General features: G+C 37.1%; 1 protein-coding gene across 11 annotated transcripts in view; it reads left to right on the top strand.

Annotated features, from left to right (window-relative positions):
• Positions 1-14891, top strand: part of WDFY3 (WD repeat and FYVE domain containing 3) — a 303634-nt gene that overhangs the window by 187523 nt on the left and 101220 nt on the right. For all 11 annotated transcript variants that reach the window (XM_055297102.2, XM_055297104.2, XM_063611171.1 and 8 more), the window contains 5 exons: positions 328-559; positions 1911-2071; positions 4891-5002; positions 7648-7838; positions 9258-9410. In XM_055297102.2, coding sequence (XP_055153077.2) covers positions 328-559; positions 1911-2071; positions 4891-5002; positions 7648-7838; positions 9258-9410 — 849 coding nt within the window. The remainder of the gene's footprint in view (positions 1-327; positions 560-1910; positions 2072-4890; positions 5003-7647; positions 7839-9257; positions 9411-14891) is intronic.

Here is a 14891-nt window from a genome sequence, read left to right on the forward strand (position 1 = left end):
ATATCAGCACAAAAATTTCAGAGAAGCGTCATTAACTTGATATGCAAACCAGCCATTGACAGTATCCCTGTATTTGCTTGTTGCCATTTCTAGCATTAAAGAGTTTATCTGTGTTAGAGAGTTGGATAAAAGCTTTAGCTACTATACCTGGTCCTCAGTTACAGATCCCAGTATTGTGCCTTGCCCTTCCTGTTTCTCAACCCCAAATGTTTTTGTGCATTTGTAAAGTTGTGTGACCTTGGGATAATGAAAATATATATGCTGAAGTAGTTATTTTCCTGGGGAAAGTGTTCACATCTCACACATTTGCTTTTGTCTTCCTTACAGCTTCATTATGTTCACAGTACTCCAGGGGGTTCAGGTTCGGCAAATCCACCAGTGGTGAGCACGGTCTATGCCTACATTGGTACTCCACCTGCCCAACGCCAAATTGCCTCATTGGTTTGGCGCCTGGGACCCACACATTTTCTAGAAGAAGTTTTACCTTCTTCAAATGTTACTACCATTTATGAACTTGGACCAAATTATGTTGGAAGCTTTCAGGCTGTATGTATGCCATGTGAGTAACTTATTTTTAGTTTTTGAAACTTAGTTGTATGAAACTTAACTCCTGCAATATAGATGCATGTGTGTGTATGAGGTTATACATACTGTTTATCTAGGAAAAGCACCTTCTCTTCTAATCTTCTTCAGCAGGATACTCACTCCTATTTAAAATATTTTCCTCCACTGATCATACTGCACTTTCTGGATTCTTTGTTTTTATGCCTGATCACTTATTATCCAGTTTCTCTTATTGGCTCCGAGATACAGGTATATGCCCTCTAGGAGTCTAACTGTGACACTCTTCTCTTTCTGTGATTTCTCCTATTACATGAAGCAGTTTAAAGTATAGCCACCCCTGTTAAAGGAAGAACAGATAACTTCAATAAACACACACACATATTCTCTAGATTAGATCACTTAACATTATTTTTCCTCATTTCTTTACTCCAAGCCTACTTTTTGTTATCCTTTCTCCCAAATAAAATTTAGACTCAGAGGAACTGACGTTAAGCTGGCAATTCCTTGGTAGTACTCCTTGCAAATGATGGTCTTCCACTCCCTTGTTCTGATTCCACCAAGAATCTCAGAAGAGTTAGGACAAGTATATTGTAAATGGTCATACTCCTATGATTTAGTAATTTATCTTTTCACTCATTCTTAATTTAGATGGTGTCTAATAAAAGCTAACACTTCTTGGGCACTTACTGTGTGCTAAATAAGTCAATACACATGAAGGATGTAGCTGTTCTGAGCCCTTCACATGTATTTATTCATCTCAAAACACTGTGAGTTAGGTACTGTCATTATCATTCCCATTTCACAGAAGAGGAAACTGAAGCACAAATATATATAGGTCACACAGCTTTTAAGTGATAAAGCAAGATTCAAACTCAGGCCATGTGGCTTTAAAACACATGCCTTTGTTAATAACTCCTCTGCTTTGTGGTCTTGAAGAATACAGGCAGGCATATCTGAGTGCTTTTTTAGGGGAGGGGACATAGTGCTACACAGCTGATCGGCATTTTATTCATCTTCATTCCTTTTTCCTTTGAATCTAGGGGGACATGTTTTACAATTTGTCAGAAAACAGTTGAAACTTTTCATCCCTTACATAGTGCTATATGTTAAACATGTTTTAAGAGTACCACCTAGAATGTAGAACTCTATGACTAGATTTCTTTTTCCATCTTTTAATTAAAGAAATAAATGAAGAGCTGAGAAGTAAAATAGTTTGTAAATTTACCTCTCTTATTCTACTTTAAGACTTTCAAGCCTCCTCATTTAAAAATGGTAGTAAGAATAAAAAATCTATTTTAAGATGAGAACTACTGATGATTTTGAAAAGAATTATTGTTCTTTTGAAGGTAAAGATGCAAAATCCGAAGGGTTAGTGCCATCCCCTGTGTCATTAGTACCAGAGGAGAAGGTGTCATTTGGCCTCTATGCACTCTCTGTGTCATCTCTAACAGTGGCAAGAATCCGGAAAGTGTATAACAAATTGGATAGCAAAGCCATTGCTAAGCAGGTAAGCAGAATGATTTCTTGGTGTACTATGGCTGATTCTCACTGGGAACATATCTCAGAGTTTCATATGGATACTACTCAATTATGAGTGACTGCTAAAAATCATGCCTTTCATGTATTTATGTTTGGTTAATTTGACTTCAAATGTGGGCCAAAACATATGTAGGTATGTAACTTAATTTGGAAAAGTGACAGTTTCTGTTATGAGTACATGATTCATATTAATTTATTTATATTGGCAATTAAGAAATTTAACTTTAGAAAACTAATGAAAACAATTACTGTTTTTAAGGCTACAACTCAACTTTTTAACGAACGACCTATTATGTGCCAGGTGACATTCAGTTCAGGACATAGCAGTGGATAAAAAGAAAATTTCAGCTTTTATGTTTCCTACATTCTAGTGGAAAAGATAGATGATAATACCTGAAGAAATAACCTAATCATGAAGTATGTTAGAAGGTGATGAGTGCTATGCAGTAAAATGAAGCAGGGAAGGGGACAGAGAAGCTTCAAGTTTTTAATATGGTGGTCCAAGGAGAAGTTACTGAGAAGGTGAATTTTGAGCAAAGACTTGACAGGGATGAGGTAACAGGCCACAGGAATAGGGAGCATGGGATATACCTATGGGTGTGGGAGTGTTTTGTATTCCAGGAATACAAGTGCAAAGGCCCTGAGAAAAGTACTGTACGTGCCTGCCATGGAGACAGATGTGGCTGGAGTAAAATTAGAGAAGGCCCGGGCAGTAGGAGAGGAGCCCAGAGTGATGATAGGTCCCAGGTTGTTTAGGATTCATGGGGCAATTGTAAAGACATTGGCTTTGATGGAGAAAGATGGGAGGCATCATGGAGTTTCAGACATAGGAGGGAAATGCTGTAACTTACATTTTATCACTATGACTTCTATTGAGAATAGATTGAAGAGAAACCAAGGTAGTGGTAGGGAGACAAGTTATGAGGCCAATGCGATAAATAATTCCTATGAGAGATTATGGTGGTTTTAACTTGCGCAGTAGCAGTGGTAGTGATAAGAAGTGATCAGATTCAAGGTGTATATATATATACACCTTTTTTTTTTTTTTGAGATGGAGTTTCGCTCTTGTCACCTAGGCTAGAGTGCAATGGTGTGATCTTGGCTCACTGCAACCTGTCTCCTGGGTTCAAGTGATTCTCCTGCCTCAGCCTCCTGAGTAGCTGGGATTATAGGCATGCACCACCACGCCCAGCTGATTTTTGTATTTTTATTAGAGACAGGGTTTCACCATGTTGGCCAGGCTGGGCTCAAACTCCTAACCTCAGGGGATCCACCTGCCTCAGCCTCCCAAAGTGCTGGGATTACAGGTGTGAGCCACCCCACCCGGCTCAAGGTATATTTTAAAAGTTGACCTAGCAGTTTTGTGTGATAGAATGTGGAATGAGTGTGGAAGGTGAGAGAGTTAAGGACTCCAGGTTTTTTTCTTGAACTGCTAGGAAAATGGAGTCACATTTTCTGATGTGGAGAAAACTACAAAAAAGTAGAGTTGGGAGGAATACTGAAAATTCTGTTTTAGAAGTTTGAGAAGTGTATTAGACATCACAGTAGAGATTTCAAGGCCCTTGGAAATATGAATCTGGAGTTCATTTATACAGGTGGTGTTTAAAGCCATGAGTCTACATGTATTCACCAAAGCATAGATGTAGATAGGGAAATGGAAAGTTTTAAAGACTGAAACCTGGGACGTTCCAGTGTTATGGAGTTGGGGAGATCAAGAAGAACCAGAAAAGACTGAGAAGTAGCAGTCAGTGAGAAGGGAGAAAAACCAGTAGGGCTTAATTTTGTAAGATTAAGGATTCACTGTGGAAATGACTTAAGTGGTCACAGTAAGATGAGAAGTGAGGACTGACTATGGGGTTTAGCAAGGTGAACTCATCAGTGAGCTTGACAAGCCATTTTGGCTGATTATCGGAGGCAAAGTCCAAGGGGAAGGATATCAAGAGACTAGGAACTGTAAGTATTGACAACTCTTACGTAGAGCTTGTGTGTGTGTGTGTGTGTGTGTGTGTATACATATATATGACACATATACATATCTAAGGAAAATAAACTGTACATAACTCTATAGTGAACAACAGAATTAGAGTTATATTTGCCTTGAAAATATAGATCTTGTGTATGTGTGAATGTACAAAATGTAAGATTCCTTTATGTAGGCATGTTTTATCTATAAACTCTTGGATAACTTATGTTTACTTGGATATGGAATAAAGCTAATATGTTCACTGATCTGAAATACTGTGAGGCAGTTAATGATAACAACCTTTAAACTACCAAAGAACTTCATTCAGAAAGACCCCTGAAGCTGTGTCTCAAGATCCTCTCACCATCTTTATCTCAGTAAATTGTGTTTAACTTACCTCCTATGAGTTTCCACACTTTGGAAGTGTTTGTACATTTCCAAAAATAAATGCTCCCAGGCTGGAGTGTGGAGTGCCTGACTGCATCCTCAACCTCCTAGGTTCGGGTGTTTCTCCCACCTCTGCCTCCTGAGTAATGCACCACAAGACCTGGCTAGTTTTTTGCATTTTAGTAGATGGGGGTCTCACCATGTTTCCCAGGCTGGTCTCAAACTCCTGGGCGCAAGCGATTCCCTTGCCTCTATCTTACAAAGTGTTAGGATTATAGGCATGAGCCACCAGGCTGGACCTAAATGCTCGTTTTTCAGTATTCTGATAAGGGAGGAGAGAAAAGATACGTTACCATTCATGTGTTTGGTTTCTTTTCCAATCAAAACATTGAAACTGTTCTTATATAATTACATTCTTTTCCTTTCCTATTTTTCAGTTAGGCATTTCCTCACATGAGAATGCCACTCCTGTGAAGTTGATACACAATTCAGCAGGACATCTTAATGGATCTGCACGGACAATTGGGGCCTCTCTGATTGGATACTTGGGTGAGTGTACTTGTCTTTGTTGTTTCAAACTTCTTTATTTGCCATCAAGTTTGCATTCACTTTCTTCACTTAAGGGGCAGTATTTAAGTTCATATTTTAATAGCACTGACCTATAGTGTACGTGCAGTATTCAGAGATTAAATGTAACAATCTCAAATTCCAGTCAACTTAAAATAATAACCTTTCATAAAATCCCACTAACTTTTACATATCCACCACGGAATACTATACAGCCATAAAAAGGAATGAGATGATGTCCTTTGCAGGGACATGGATGAAGCTGGAAATCATCCTCAGCAAACTAACACAAGAACAGAAAACCAAATGTCGCATATTCTCACTCATAGAGGGGACCTGAACAATGAGAACACACGGACACGGGGAGGGGAACATCACATAGCAGGGCCTGTCAGGGGAAGTGGGCCGAGGGGAGGGAGAGCATCAGTACAAATACCTAATGCATGTGAGGCTTAATACCTAGGTGACAGGTTTATAGGTGCAGCAAACCACCATGGCACATGTTTACCTATGTAGCAAACTTGCACGTTCTGTGCATGTATCCCAGAACTTAAAGTAAAATAAAATTTAAAAAAAAATCGCACTGCTTCTGTCTTGTCAGTAATGATCAGTGCTGACTATATAATTTCATGTAATTTTTAGGTAAATTTCAAATTACATTTAGTGACAGGTATCAAAATTCAGAACTATTATTGATTGTTTCATGATTTGGTATATAGCTCATGAGTTTTTGTTAATTTAGAAATGAGCTAGAAATTAGAGCTTCTGAGTATAAACACTATGACTCAAACTATAATAAAAGTTTAGAGAGTGGACATTCTTCAGAGCCTTGTACATGTCTGCTTAAAACGTTATTTTTGTTTTTTTTTTTGTTAGATAGGATCTTGAGACATAAACCAATCAGGCCATTCAAAATTCAGAACCAGTGATTGTCCTTTTAATGTGTAAATCAGTATATAATACTGGTTCCATTTTAGATTAATAAAAAGTTAGTGTTGTGCTGGTCAGAATCCAACATGTTTGTTAGTCATTAGCAATTTTTATTGTCCCAGTGAATTGCATAAATCTTTGTTTTTCTTTTTTGATAATACAGCATTGATAAAAATTTTCTTTACTCTAAAGCACATGGTAGTGTTCTTTTATTCAAAAAATACTTACGAGCACTGTGATATGTCCTTTTCAAAAGTATAGCAGCCCTGTGGTATGTATAGTGGAAAGAGCAGTGAGCAGTAAGTTCAAAGACTTAGGTTCCAGCCCCTGTTGTGTCACTGTGTGATATTGTGCCATACAGTTAAGCTCTATGAACTTCAGTTTTCTTATCTATAGACTAGTAATACTGGCCCTAATTACCTTAGGAGCTACTTTTCAAAATCCAGCACTGTAATATATGAAGGTATTGTGGGCTGGGCATGGTGGCTCACACCATGTAATCCCAGCACTTTGGGAGGCCTAGACAGGAGGATTGTTTGAGCCCAGGAGGCTGCAATGAGCTGTGATTGAGCCACTGCATTCCAGCCTGGGTGACAATGAGACCCTGTCTCAAAAAAAAAAGGAAAAGAAGGAAAGAAAGTATTGTGAATACTTTAGAGCACATAGAAATATAATATGCATGTTACTTTTATTTTTTAAAATCTCAGTCTCGGTCAGCAGGCAAGTGACATTCAAACAATGCCTCTTTAAAATGTTAGGAATGTAGGTGTGATTTTTTTTAATTGGCGCACAGTTCCTATAAACTTACGCTCTCCTAAAGTTACTGATGTACTGTTACTCAGATTACTGAACCAAGAGAAGCTTTGGGTAATGGTCAGTAATGTGCTTTGCTTGGTTTATCTGTAGGAAATACATCATCCCCGCCACAATGGCTTCTCCAAGCCTTTCCCCAGTTCACAGAGTTAAAGTGATTTTTATTGTCCCCAAGGCTATTCCTCAACAGATGCTAGTAAGGCACTCTTACTTACTCAGAAATGCATTCTCAAGACCACTGTACTTTTGAGTACAGCCCAAAACTACACAGTAGAAACATTTGTGCTTGCTGTAAAGCCCTGCTCTTCTCTGCTCACTCCTCTAGACCCAGTCTTCTCTAAGAGTATGTAGTTTAGCTTTTTTTCCTTTTTTTAAAATTTTATTTATTTATTTATTCATTTATTTATTTATTTATTTTTTGAGAGGGAGTCTCCCTCTGTCGCCCAGGCTGGAGTGCAGTGGCGCGATCTCAGCTCACTGCAACCTCCAACTCCTAGGTTAAAGTGAGTCTCCTGCCTCAGCCTCCTGTGTAGCTGAGATTACAGGCACGTGCAACCACGCCTGGCTAATTTTTGCATTTTTAGTAGAGACAGGATTTGGGGTTTCACCACGTTTTTCAGGCTGGTCTCAAACTCCTGACCTTGTGATCCACTTGCCTCAGCCTCCCAAAGTGCTGGGATTACAGGTGTGAGCCACCGTGCCCAGCCAGTCTGTATTGCCTTGTCCCAAATTCTACCTTTAATGCTTTCCCTAGAATTTGCATTATAGACAGAAGATATTTTTAAAATAGAACATGCTAATTAAAAAACTTTTCAAGATGATGTATACAGTTCTTGTTCACGTGGGGAATTTATCTTAATTATTTTTCACTATCTTTTAATCAGGAGTAAGAACATTTGTCCCTAAGCCTGTTGCCACTACTTTGCAGTACATTGGTGGAGCTGCAGCCATCCTGGGCCTGGTGGCCATGGCCTCTGATGTGGAAGGGTTATATGCCGCAGTCAAGGCCCTGGTTTGTGTGGTCAAGAGTAACCCACTAGCCAGCAAAGAAATGGAAAGAATCAAGGGCTACCAGGTTTGTAACTGTAAAACTTTGCCTTCACTTCACCTGGCACCTAAAATACTCTGCTTTTTTATTATCATTCATGTTGTTTCAAACTCTGGAAGAATTATGTTGTCCAAGGAAACTTAAAGAGCCAGTAGTCTTATGAAAACTAATGTATGTCAAATGAAAGTATGTATTGTTTCTTCATTTTGCTTTATCCTTTTTCTCCTATCTTATCAAATCTTACTAAACACTTGAGTTAGGCAACATTATTTCAATACAGCTTTAATACATTGAATATATTTTCAGAACAAAGGTTTGCTAGTTTGAATGTTGTTTTTCTGTGTGGAAATGGGAAGGAAATGAAATGGAGTCCTATTCCCCCTTCCTAAAAAGATTGCCAAATCCATGGTAGATTCAGGGCTCTCCCTGTTTCCTTGTCTCTCCCCTCCACCTCACATCCCACCATCTTTTATCTCTGTTACTTAACTCAGGAGATGTGAAAGCCACTACATAATAAGTGTACCATTGCTATTCCTAAAAACCAAAAATACAAAAGTTAGCCAGGCATGGTGGCATGTGCCTGTAATCCCAGCTACTCCAGAGGCTGAGGCAGGAGAATCACTTGAAACTGGAAGGCAGAGGCTGCAGTAACCCGAGATTGCGCCATTGCATTCCAGCCTGGGCGACGGAGCAAGACTCAAAAAAAAAAAAAAAAAATGCAGCATTTATGTATCCACAGTCAGAATTAGACAAAAAATCACTTGTAAGAAGAGGAACAAATACTTGACGCAAGATTAAAATCTATCATACACGAAGTACAAATGCCTTCTACAAGTTTAACCATTAGTTTATTCATAATGAATATACTGTTTACTGTGTTGTATAGATTTAATTATACTATTTCAATAAGTGTTTTCTTTTGCAAAACTTTCAAAATGATTATTACAGCATTGTTTATCATGACAAAATAGAACAATCTAGATATACCAGTAATAAGAGAATGACTAATTATACTCTAAGCATTCCATAGACTATCATTCAACATTTTAAAATTGTAATTATTAAGACTATATTGCAAAAAAAATACTTTATAACACAAAAAGTGTATATTTAAGTAGTTACCATCATGTGCATACAATTTTATATTCTTGCTGTGATGTTTTCATTATACATACAGTTTTATGCACATTTTGGTAACTATTTACATATTTATAATGGAATTGAAAGGGTAAATGTAAAAGTGGTTGTTTTAATAGAATGTTAAGATCCCTTTGTTTTTCAGATTTTACCTAATGTTATATTGTCATTATAAAAATTTAGAAGGTAACTTAATAATCTCAGAAAATCATCTACATAGGATTCTGTGTGTATGTGTGTGTTTGTGTGTGTGTGTAATGAATATACATGATGATTTATCAACAGGCATTTGTTATTACTTTCTTGTAGTTGCTGGCAATGTTGCTTAAGAAGAAACGTTCCCTTCTTAACAGCCACATCCTCCATCTAACTTTTTCTTTGGTGGGAACTGTTGATAGTGGACATGAGACCTCCATTATTCCAAATTCAACTGCTTTCCAGGACCTCCTCTGTGATTTTGAAGTATGTATATAAGCATAATTGATAATATATAATCAATGAATGCATTTCTTACTCCATATGATTATAAACTATTTTATCTCTAAAATGTGTTTAAAGCCCTATAATTTTATGATGTTCATGTTAATATCATTTAGTAAAATATAAAAAGTAGAATAATGCTAGGGTTCCTTTTCTCCAAGGATATTCCATTTTGCAAATATTTTAGAAGTGAAATGGTATGATGCATATCCCTAACTAGCTAATTTGCTGCTGGCAGTGGCATTACATGAGTCAAACATAGTTTCATCAGGTGATTCTGATAGAAACTTTTTCTTGATAAATAGGACCTAGACCTCTAATTTTGGTTACAGCTGCATGGTAAAATATCATTCATTTTATGTTCACATTTCATAGTCTACCTTTTCTGCTTCTACTGCTATATCCTAATTCAAGCCCTAATCAATTCTTCTCCTATTCATACTAGAATAACTATCACTTCTTTTTCCCCTTTGCTCAGGCTGTCCTACATACTCTTGGGACCTCATTCTTTCAAAGGCATTTTCATTTCTGCTGGCTTATTACTGTAACAGCTTACACTCTGTTCTCTCAAGGCAACTCTTAATCACTCATATCCTTTTTCCATTTAATTTCTTGTTTACAGCACTTTGCGTATTACTATGTACTAAATTTATGTAATATATCCCTGTGAAACCATAGGATCTATGGGCTTTATGATTGCGGAAATCATGTTTATCTTCTTTGTCTTTGTGTTCCTACCACCTAGAATAGTGCCTAGCACTTAATATTTCTGAAGTCTTGTGTTTAGGCCCTAACCCTTCTTCCTCACAACTTCTGTAAGCTCTGTTTTGTCAGTTACTGAATCCCTCACAAACAGTGTGCCCTAATTGCTTTACTGACACTGTATTTTCAAAGCTTACTAGAAGCTTCCCCCTAAATAAAAATCTATGGCCTGTACTCAGTTTTCAGTATCCCCAGCTCTCAGTAACATTGGCTATTTTCTGTTTCTCTCATATTCTTTCAAGTTATACTTCTTTTGCTAGCTTTCGGATGTTAATATCCTGGTTCTTACGTCTTTCTTACTATTTTTTTCTATTATTTTCTTGCAGTGATGTTTTCATTATTTTATGTAAGGATGTTCATCTTTACTTTTTTATATTTTCCTTTATTTGTTGTTTTCCTTTCTTTAAACTCTTACCTAGGCTGACGGTCTCATCTCTGTGGAGTTGATCCTTAAATCTAAATCTCTAACCTTGACATCTGAATTCCAGATTTATTTTTAATTCTTGCTCAGCACTGTCCCACCAACACCTTAACTGAACTTAGCATCCCTCCCCATATTAGTTCTTCCTTCTAACTTCTCTGTTTCTGTTAATAACACCACCATTCCCCTAGTCACCAAGGCTTGAAATTGAAAACATCAGCTTCCTTCTTCCTTGTCTATAAACAGTCTGATATTGTCATATAGGTTCTACTTTCACATTTCATAGTCTGCCTTTTCTGCTTCTACTGCTATATCTTAATTCAAGCCCTAATCAGTTCTTCTCCTATTCATACTAGGATAACTATCACTTCTTTTTCCCTTTGCTCAGGCTGTCCTACATAACCTTGGGACCTCATTCTTTCAAAGGCATAATCATATCATTTATTCAAAGACTTCCAGTGATTTTCCTTTTCTACACTATAAAGTACACATTTCTCAGCCTAGTATTCAAAGTTCTTTTTTTTTTTTTTTTTTTTTTATACTTTAGGTTTTAGGGTACATGTGCACAATGTGCAGGTTTGTTACATATGTATCCATGTGCCATGTTGTTTTGCTGCACCCATTAACTCGTCATTTAGCATTAGGTATATCTCCTAATGCTGTCCCTCCCCCCTCCCCCAACCCCACAACAGTCCCTGGAGTATGATGTTCCCCTTCCTGTGTCCATCAGTTCTCATTGTTCAATTCCCACCTATGAGTGAGAACATGCGGTGTTTGGTGTTTTGTCCTTGCGATAGTTTACTGAGAATGATGTTTTCCAGTTTCATCCATGTCCCTACAAAGGACATGAACTCATCATTTTTTATGGCTGCATAGTATTCCATGGTGTATATACGCCACATTTTCTTAATCCAGTCTATCGTTGTTGGACATTTGGATTGGTTCCAACTCTTTGCTATTGTGAATAGTGCTGCAATAAACATACGTGTGCATGTGTCTTTATAGCAGCATGATTTATAGTCCTTTGGGTATATACCCAGTAATGGGATGGCTGGGTCAAATGGTATTTCTAGTTCTAGATCCCTGAGGAATCGCCACACTGACTTCCACAATGGTTGAACTAGTTTACAGTCCCACCAACAGTGTAAAAGTGTTCCTATTTCTCCACATCCTCTCCAGCACCTGTTGTTTCCTGACTTTTTAATGATCACCATTCTAACTGGTGTGAGATGGTATCTCACTGTGGTTTTGATTTGCGTTTCTCTGATGGCCAGTGATGATGAGCATTTTTTCATGTGTTTTTAGGCTGCATTAATGTCTTCTTTTGAGAAGTGTCTGTTCATGTCCTTCACCCACTTTTTGATGGGGTTGTTTGTTTTTTTCTTGTAAATTTGTTTGAGTTCATTGTAGATTCTGGATATTAGCCCTTTGTCAGATGAGTAGGTTGCAAAAATTTTCTCCCATTCTGTAGGTTGCCTGTTCACTCTGATGGTAGTTTCTTTTGCTGTGCAGAAGCTCTTTAGTTTAATGAGATCCCATTTGTCAATTTTGGCTTTTGTTGCCATTGCTTTTGGTGTTTTAGACATGAAGTCCTTGCCCACGCCTATGTCCTGAATGGTATTGCCTAGGTTTTCTTGTAGGATTTTAATGGTTTTAGGTCTAACATGTAAGTCTTTAATCCATCTTGAATTAATTTTTGTATAAGGTGTAAGGAAGGGATCCAGTTTCAGCTTTCTACATATGGCTAGCCAGTTTTCCCAGCACCATTTATTAAATAAGGAATCCTTTCCCCATTTCTTGTTTTTGTCAAGTTTGTCAAAGATCAGATAGTTGTAGATATGCGGCATCATTTCTGAGGACTCTGTTCTGTTCCATTGATCTGTGTCTCTGTTGTGGTACCAGTACCATGCTGTTTTGGTTACTGTAGCCTTGTAGTATAGTTTGAAGTCAGGTAGCGTGATGCCTCCAGCTTTGTTCTTTTGGCTTAGGATTGACTTGGTGATGCAGGCTCCTTTTTGGTTCCATATGAACTTTAAAGTAGTTTTTTCCAATTCTGTGAAGAAAGTCATTGGTAGCTTGATGGGGATGGCATTGAATCTATAAATTACCTTGGGCAGTATGGCCATTTTCACGATATTGATTCTTCCAACCCATGAGCATGGAATGTTCTTCCATTTGTTTGTATCCTCTTTTATTTCATTGAGCAGTGGTTTGTAGTTCTCCTTGAAGAGGTCCTTCACATCCCTTGTAAGTTGGATTCCTAGGTATTTTATTCTCTTTGAAGCAATTGTGAATGGGAGTTCACTCATGATTTGGCTCTCTGTTTGTCTGTGATTGGTGTACAAGAATGCTTGTGATTTTTGTACATTGATTTTGTATCCTGAGACTTTGCTGACGTTGCTAATCAGCTTAAGGAGATTTTGGGCTGAGACGATGGGGTTTTCTAGATATACAATCATGTCATCTGCAAACAGGGACAATTTGACTTCCTCTTTTCCTAATTGAATACCCTTTATTTCCTTCTCCTGCCTGATTGCTCTGGCCAGAACTTCCAGCACTGTGTTGAATAGGAGTGGTGAGAGAGGGCATCCCTGTCTTGTGCCAGTTTTCAAAGGGAATGCTTCCAGGATATCCTTGATGAACATTGATGCAAAAATCCTCAGTAAAATACTGGCAAACCGAATCCAGCAGCACATCAAAAAGCTTATACACCATGATCAAGTGGGCTTCATCCCTGGGATGCAAGGCTGGTTCAACATACGCAAATCAATAAATGTAATCCAGCATATAAACAGAACCAAAGACAAAAACCACATGATTATCTCAATAGCCGCAGAAGAGGCCTTTGACAAAATTCAACAGCACTTCATGCTAAAAACTCTCAATAAATTAGGTATTGATCGGACGTATCTCAAAATAATAAGAGCTATCTATGACAAATCCACAGCCAATATCAAAGTTCTAATATCCAAACCTCTTGTTCTTTTAGAAAGCACTTGCTGAGAATTTTTGAGGCAAGCACTAAATTAGTTCCTAAGGATGTGAAAAGAAAAAGCAAGAGTCCACAGCTCAAGGCATTTAGTCCATTAGAAGAAAAAGACAAAGAAATAGATAATTTAAAACTTGTGAAAGCCCAGAGATGGTAGACAGAAGGGATTATGGGAACACTAAGAAGACCTACCTAACCCAGCCTAACCTTGTTTTCACCTGGTAACTGACACATTTAAATCAAGGATTATCTTCAGTTTCAGATTTCTGATTAAAACTCAATATACAAACATCAGAAATTTAGTTGCTTAATAAATTTTGGCTTTATTTTATAGTACATTGCTCACTTTACGGCTTCTGATAGCATCCCTAATTACTCCAAACCAGAAGTAGTCTATAAATACCTAATTTACCAAATTTTTAGAATAGTCAATTGACAAATATAAGTAAAATAATTGCAATGCCATACACAATTTTTTAGTGATTGTTTTAGAATTTATTGTGTGCATCTAAAACGATTCAGTCTGTCTTTGAAGAATGTTATACCTTATAAATACTTTGCAATAAGAGGCTTTCATTTCTCCCTTTCCATTTTTATGCTATTGTTATATACATTTACTTCTATATGTTTATAATCCCTACAATAGTTTGTATTATTTTTGCTTTAAATGATCAATTATTTTCAAAAAACATTTTACAATTATTTTCTATTTGACTACATATATAGTATTTATAGCATTCTTTATTCCTTTGCATAAATCTCAGTTTCCATCTTGTGTAATTTTTCTGCCTGGAGATATTTTTTTAACATTTCTGTATTACAGAAATATTGGCAGTGAATTCTGTCATCTGGAAAAGTCTTCCATTTCTTTCTTCCTTTTTGAAGGACGTTTTTGCATGGAATAGAATTCTAGTTGACTGTTTTTATTGTTTTCACACATTAAAGATGTCAGTCATTTCATTGTCCCCTTTGTCCACTTTATGTTTCTTCTGCTTGGGTTTATTGATCTGTGAGTTTGTCATTTTTCATCACATTTGAATTTTTTAGCCATTATTTTTTCAGTGATTTTTCCTGCCACTCCCTTCCCTTTTCTGGACACCAATGACACATATCTTAGTTTGCTTGATACTGTCTCAGATCACTCGTACACTAAATCTGGTCATTTCTTTTTAGTATTTTTTTCTTATGCTTCATTCTGAGTAATTTCTATTATTATGTCTTCAAGTTTATTGAATTTTTTTCCGAAGTATCTCATCTGCTATTAATGCCATCCAGTATATTTTTCATTTTA

The sequence above is a fragment of the Symphalangus syndactylus genome, chromosome 10, assembly GCF_028878055.3.
Source record: "Symphalangus syndactylus isolate Jambi chromosome 10, NHGRI_mSymSyn1-v2.1_pri, whole genome shotgun sequence".
Lineage (NCBI taxonomy): Eukaryota > Metazoa > Chordata > Mammalia > Primates > Hylobatidae > Symphalangus > Symphalangus syndactylus.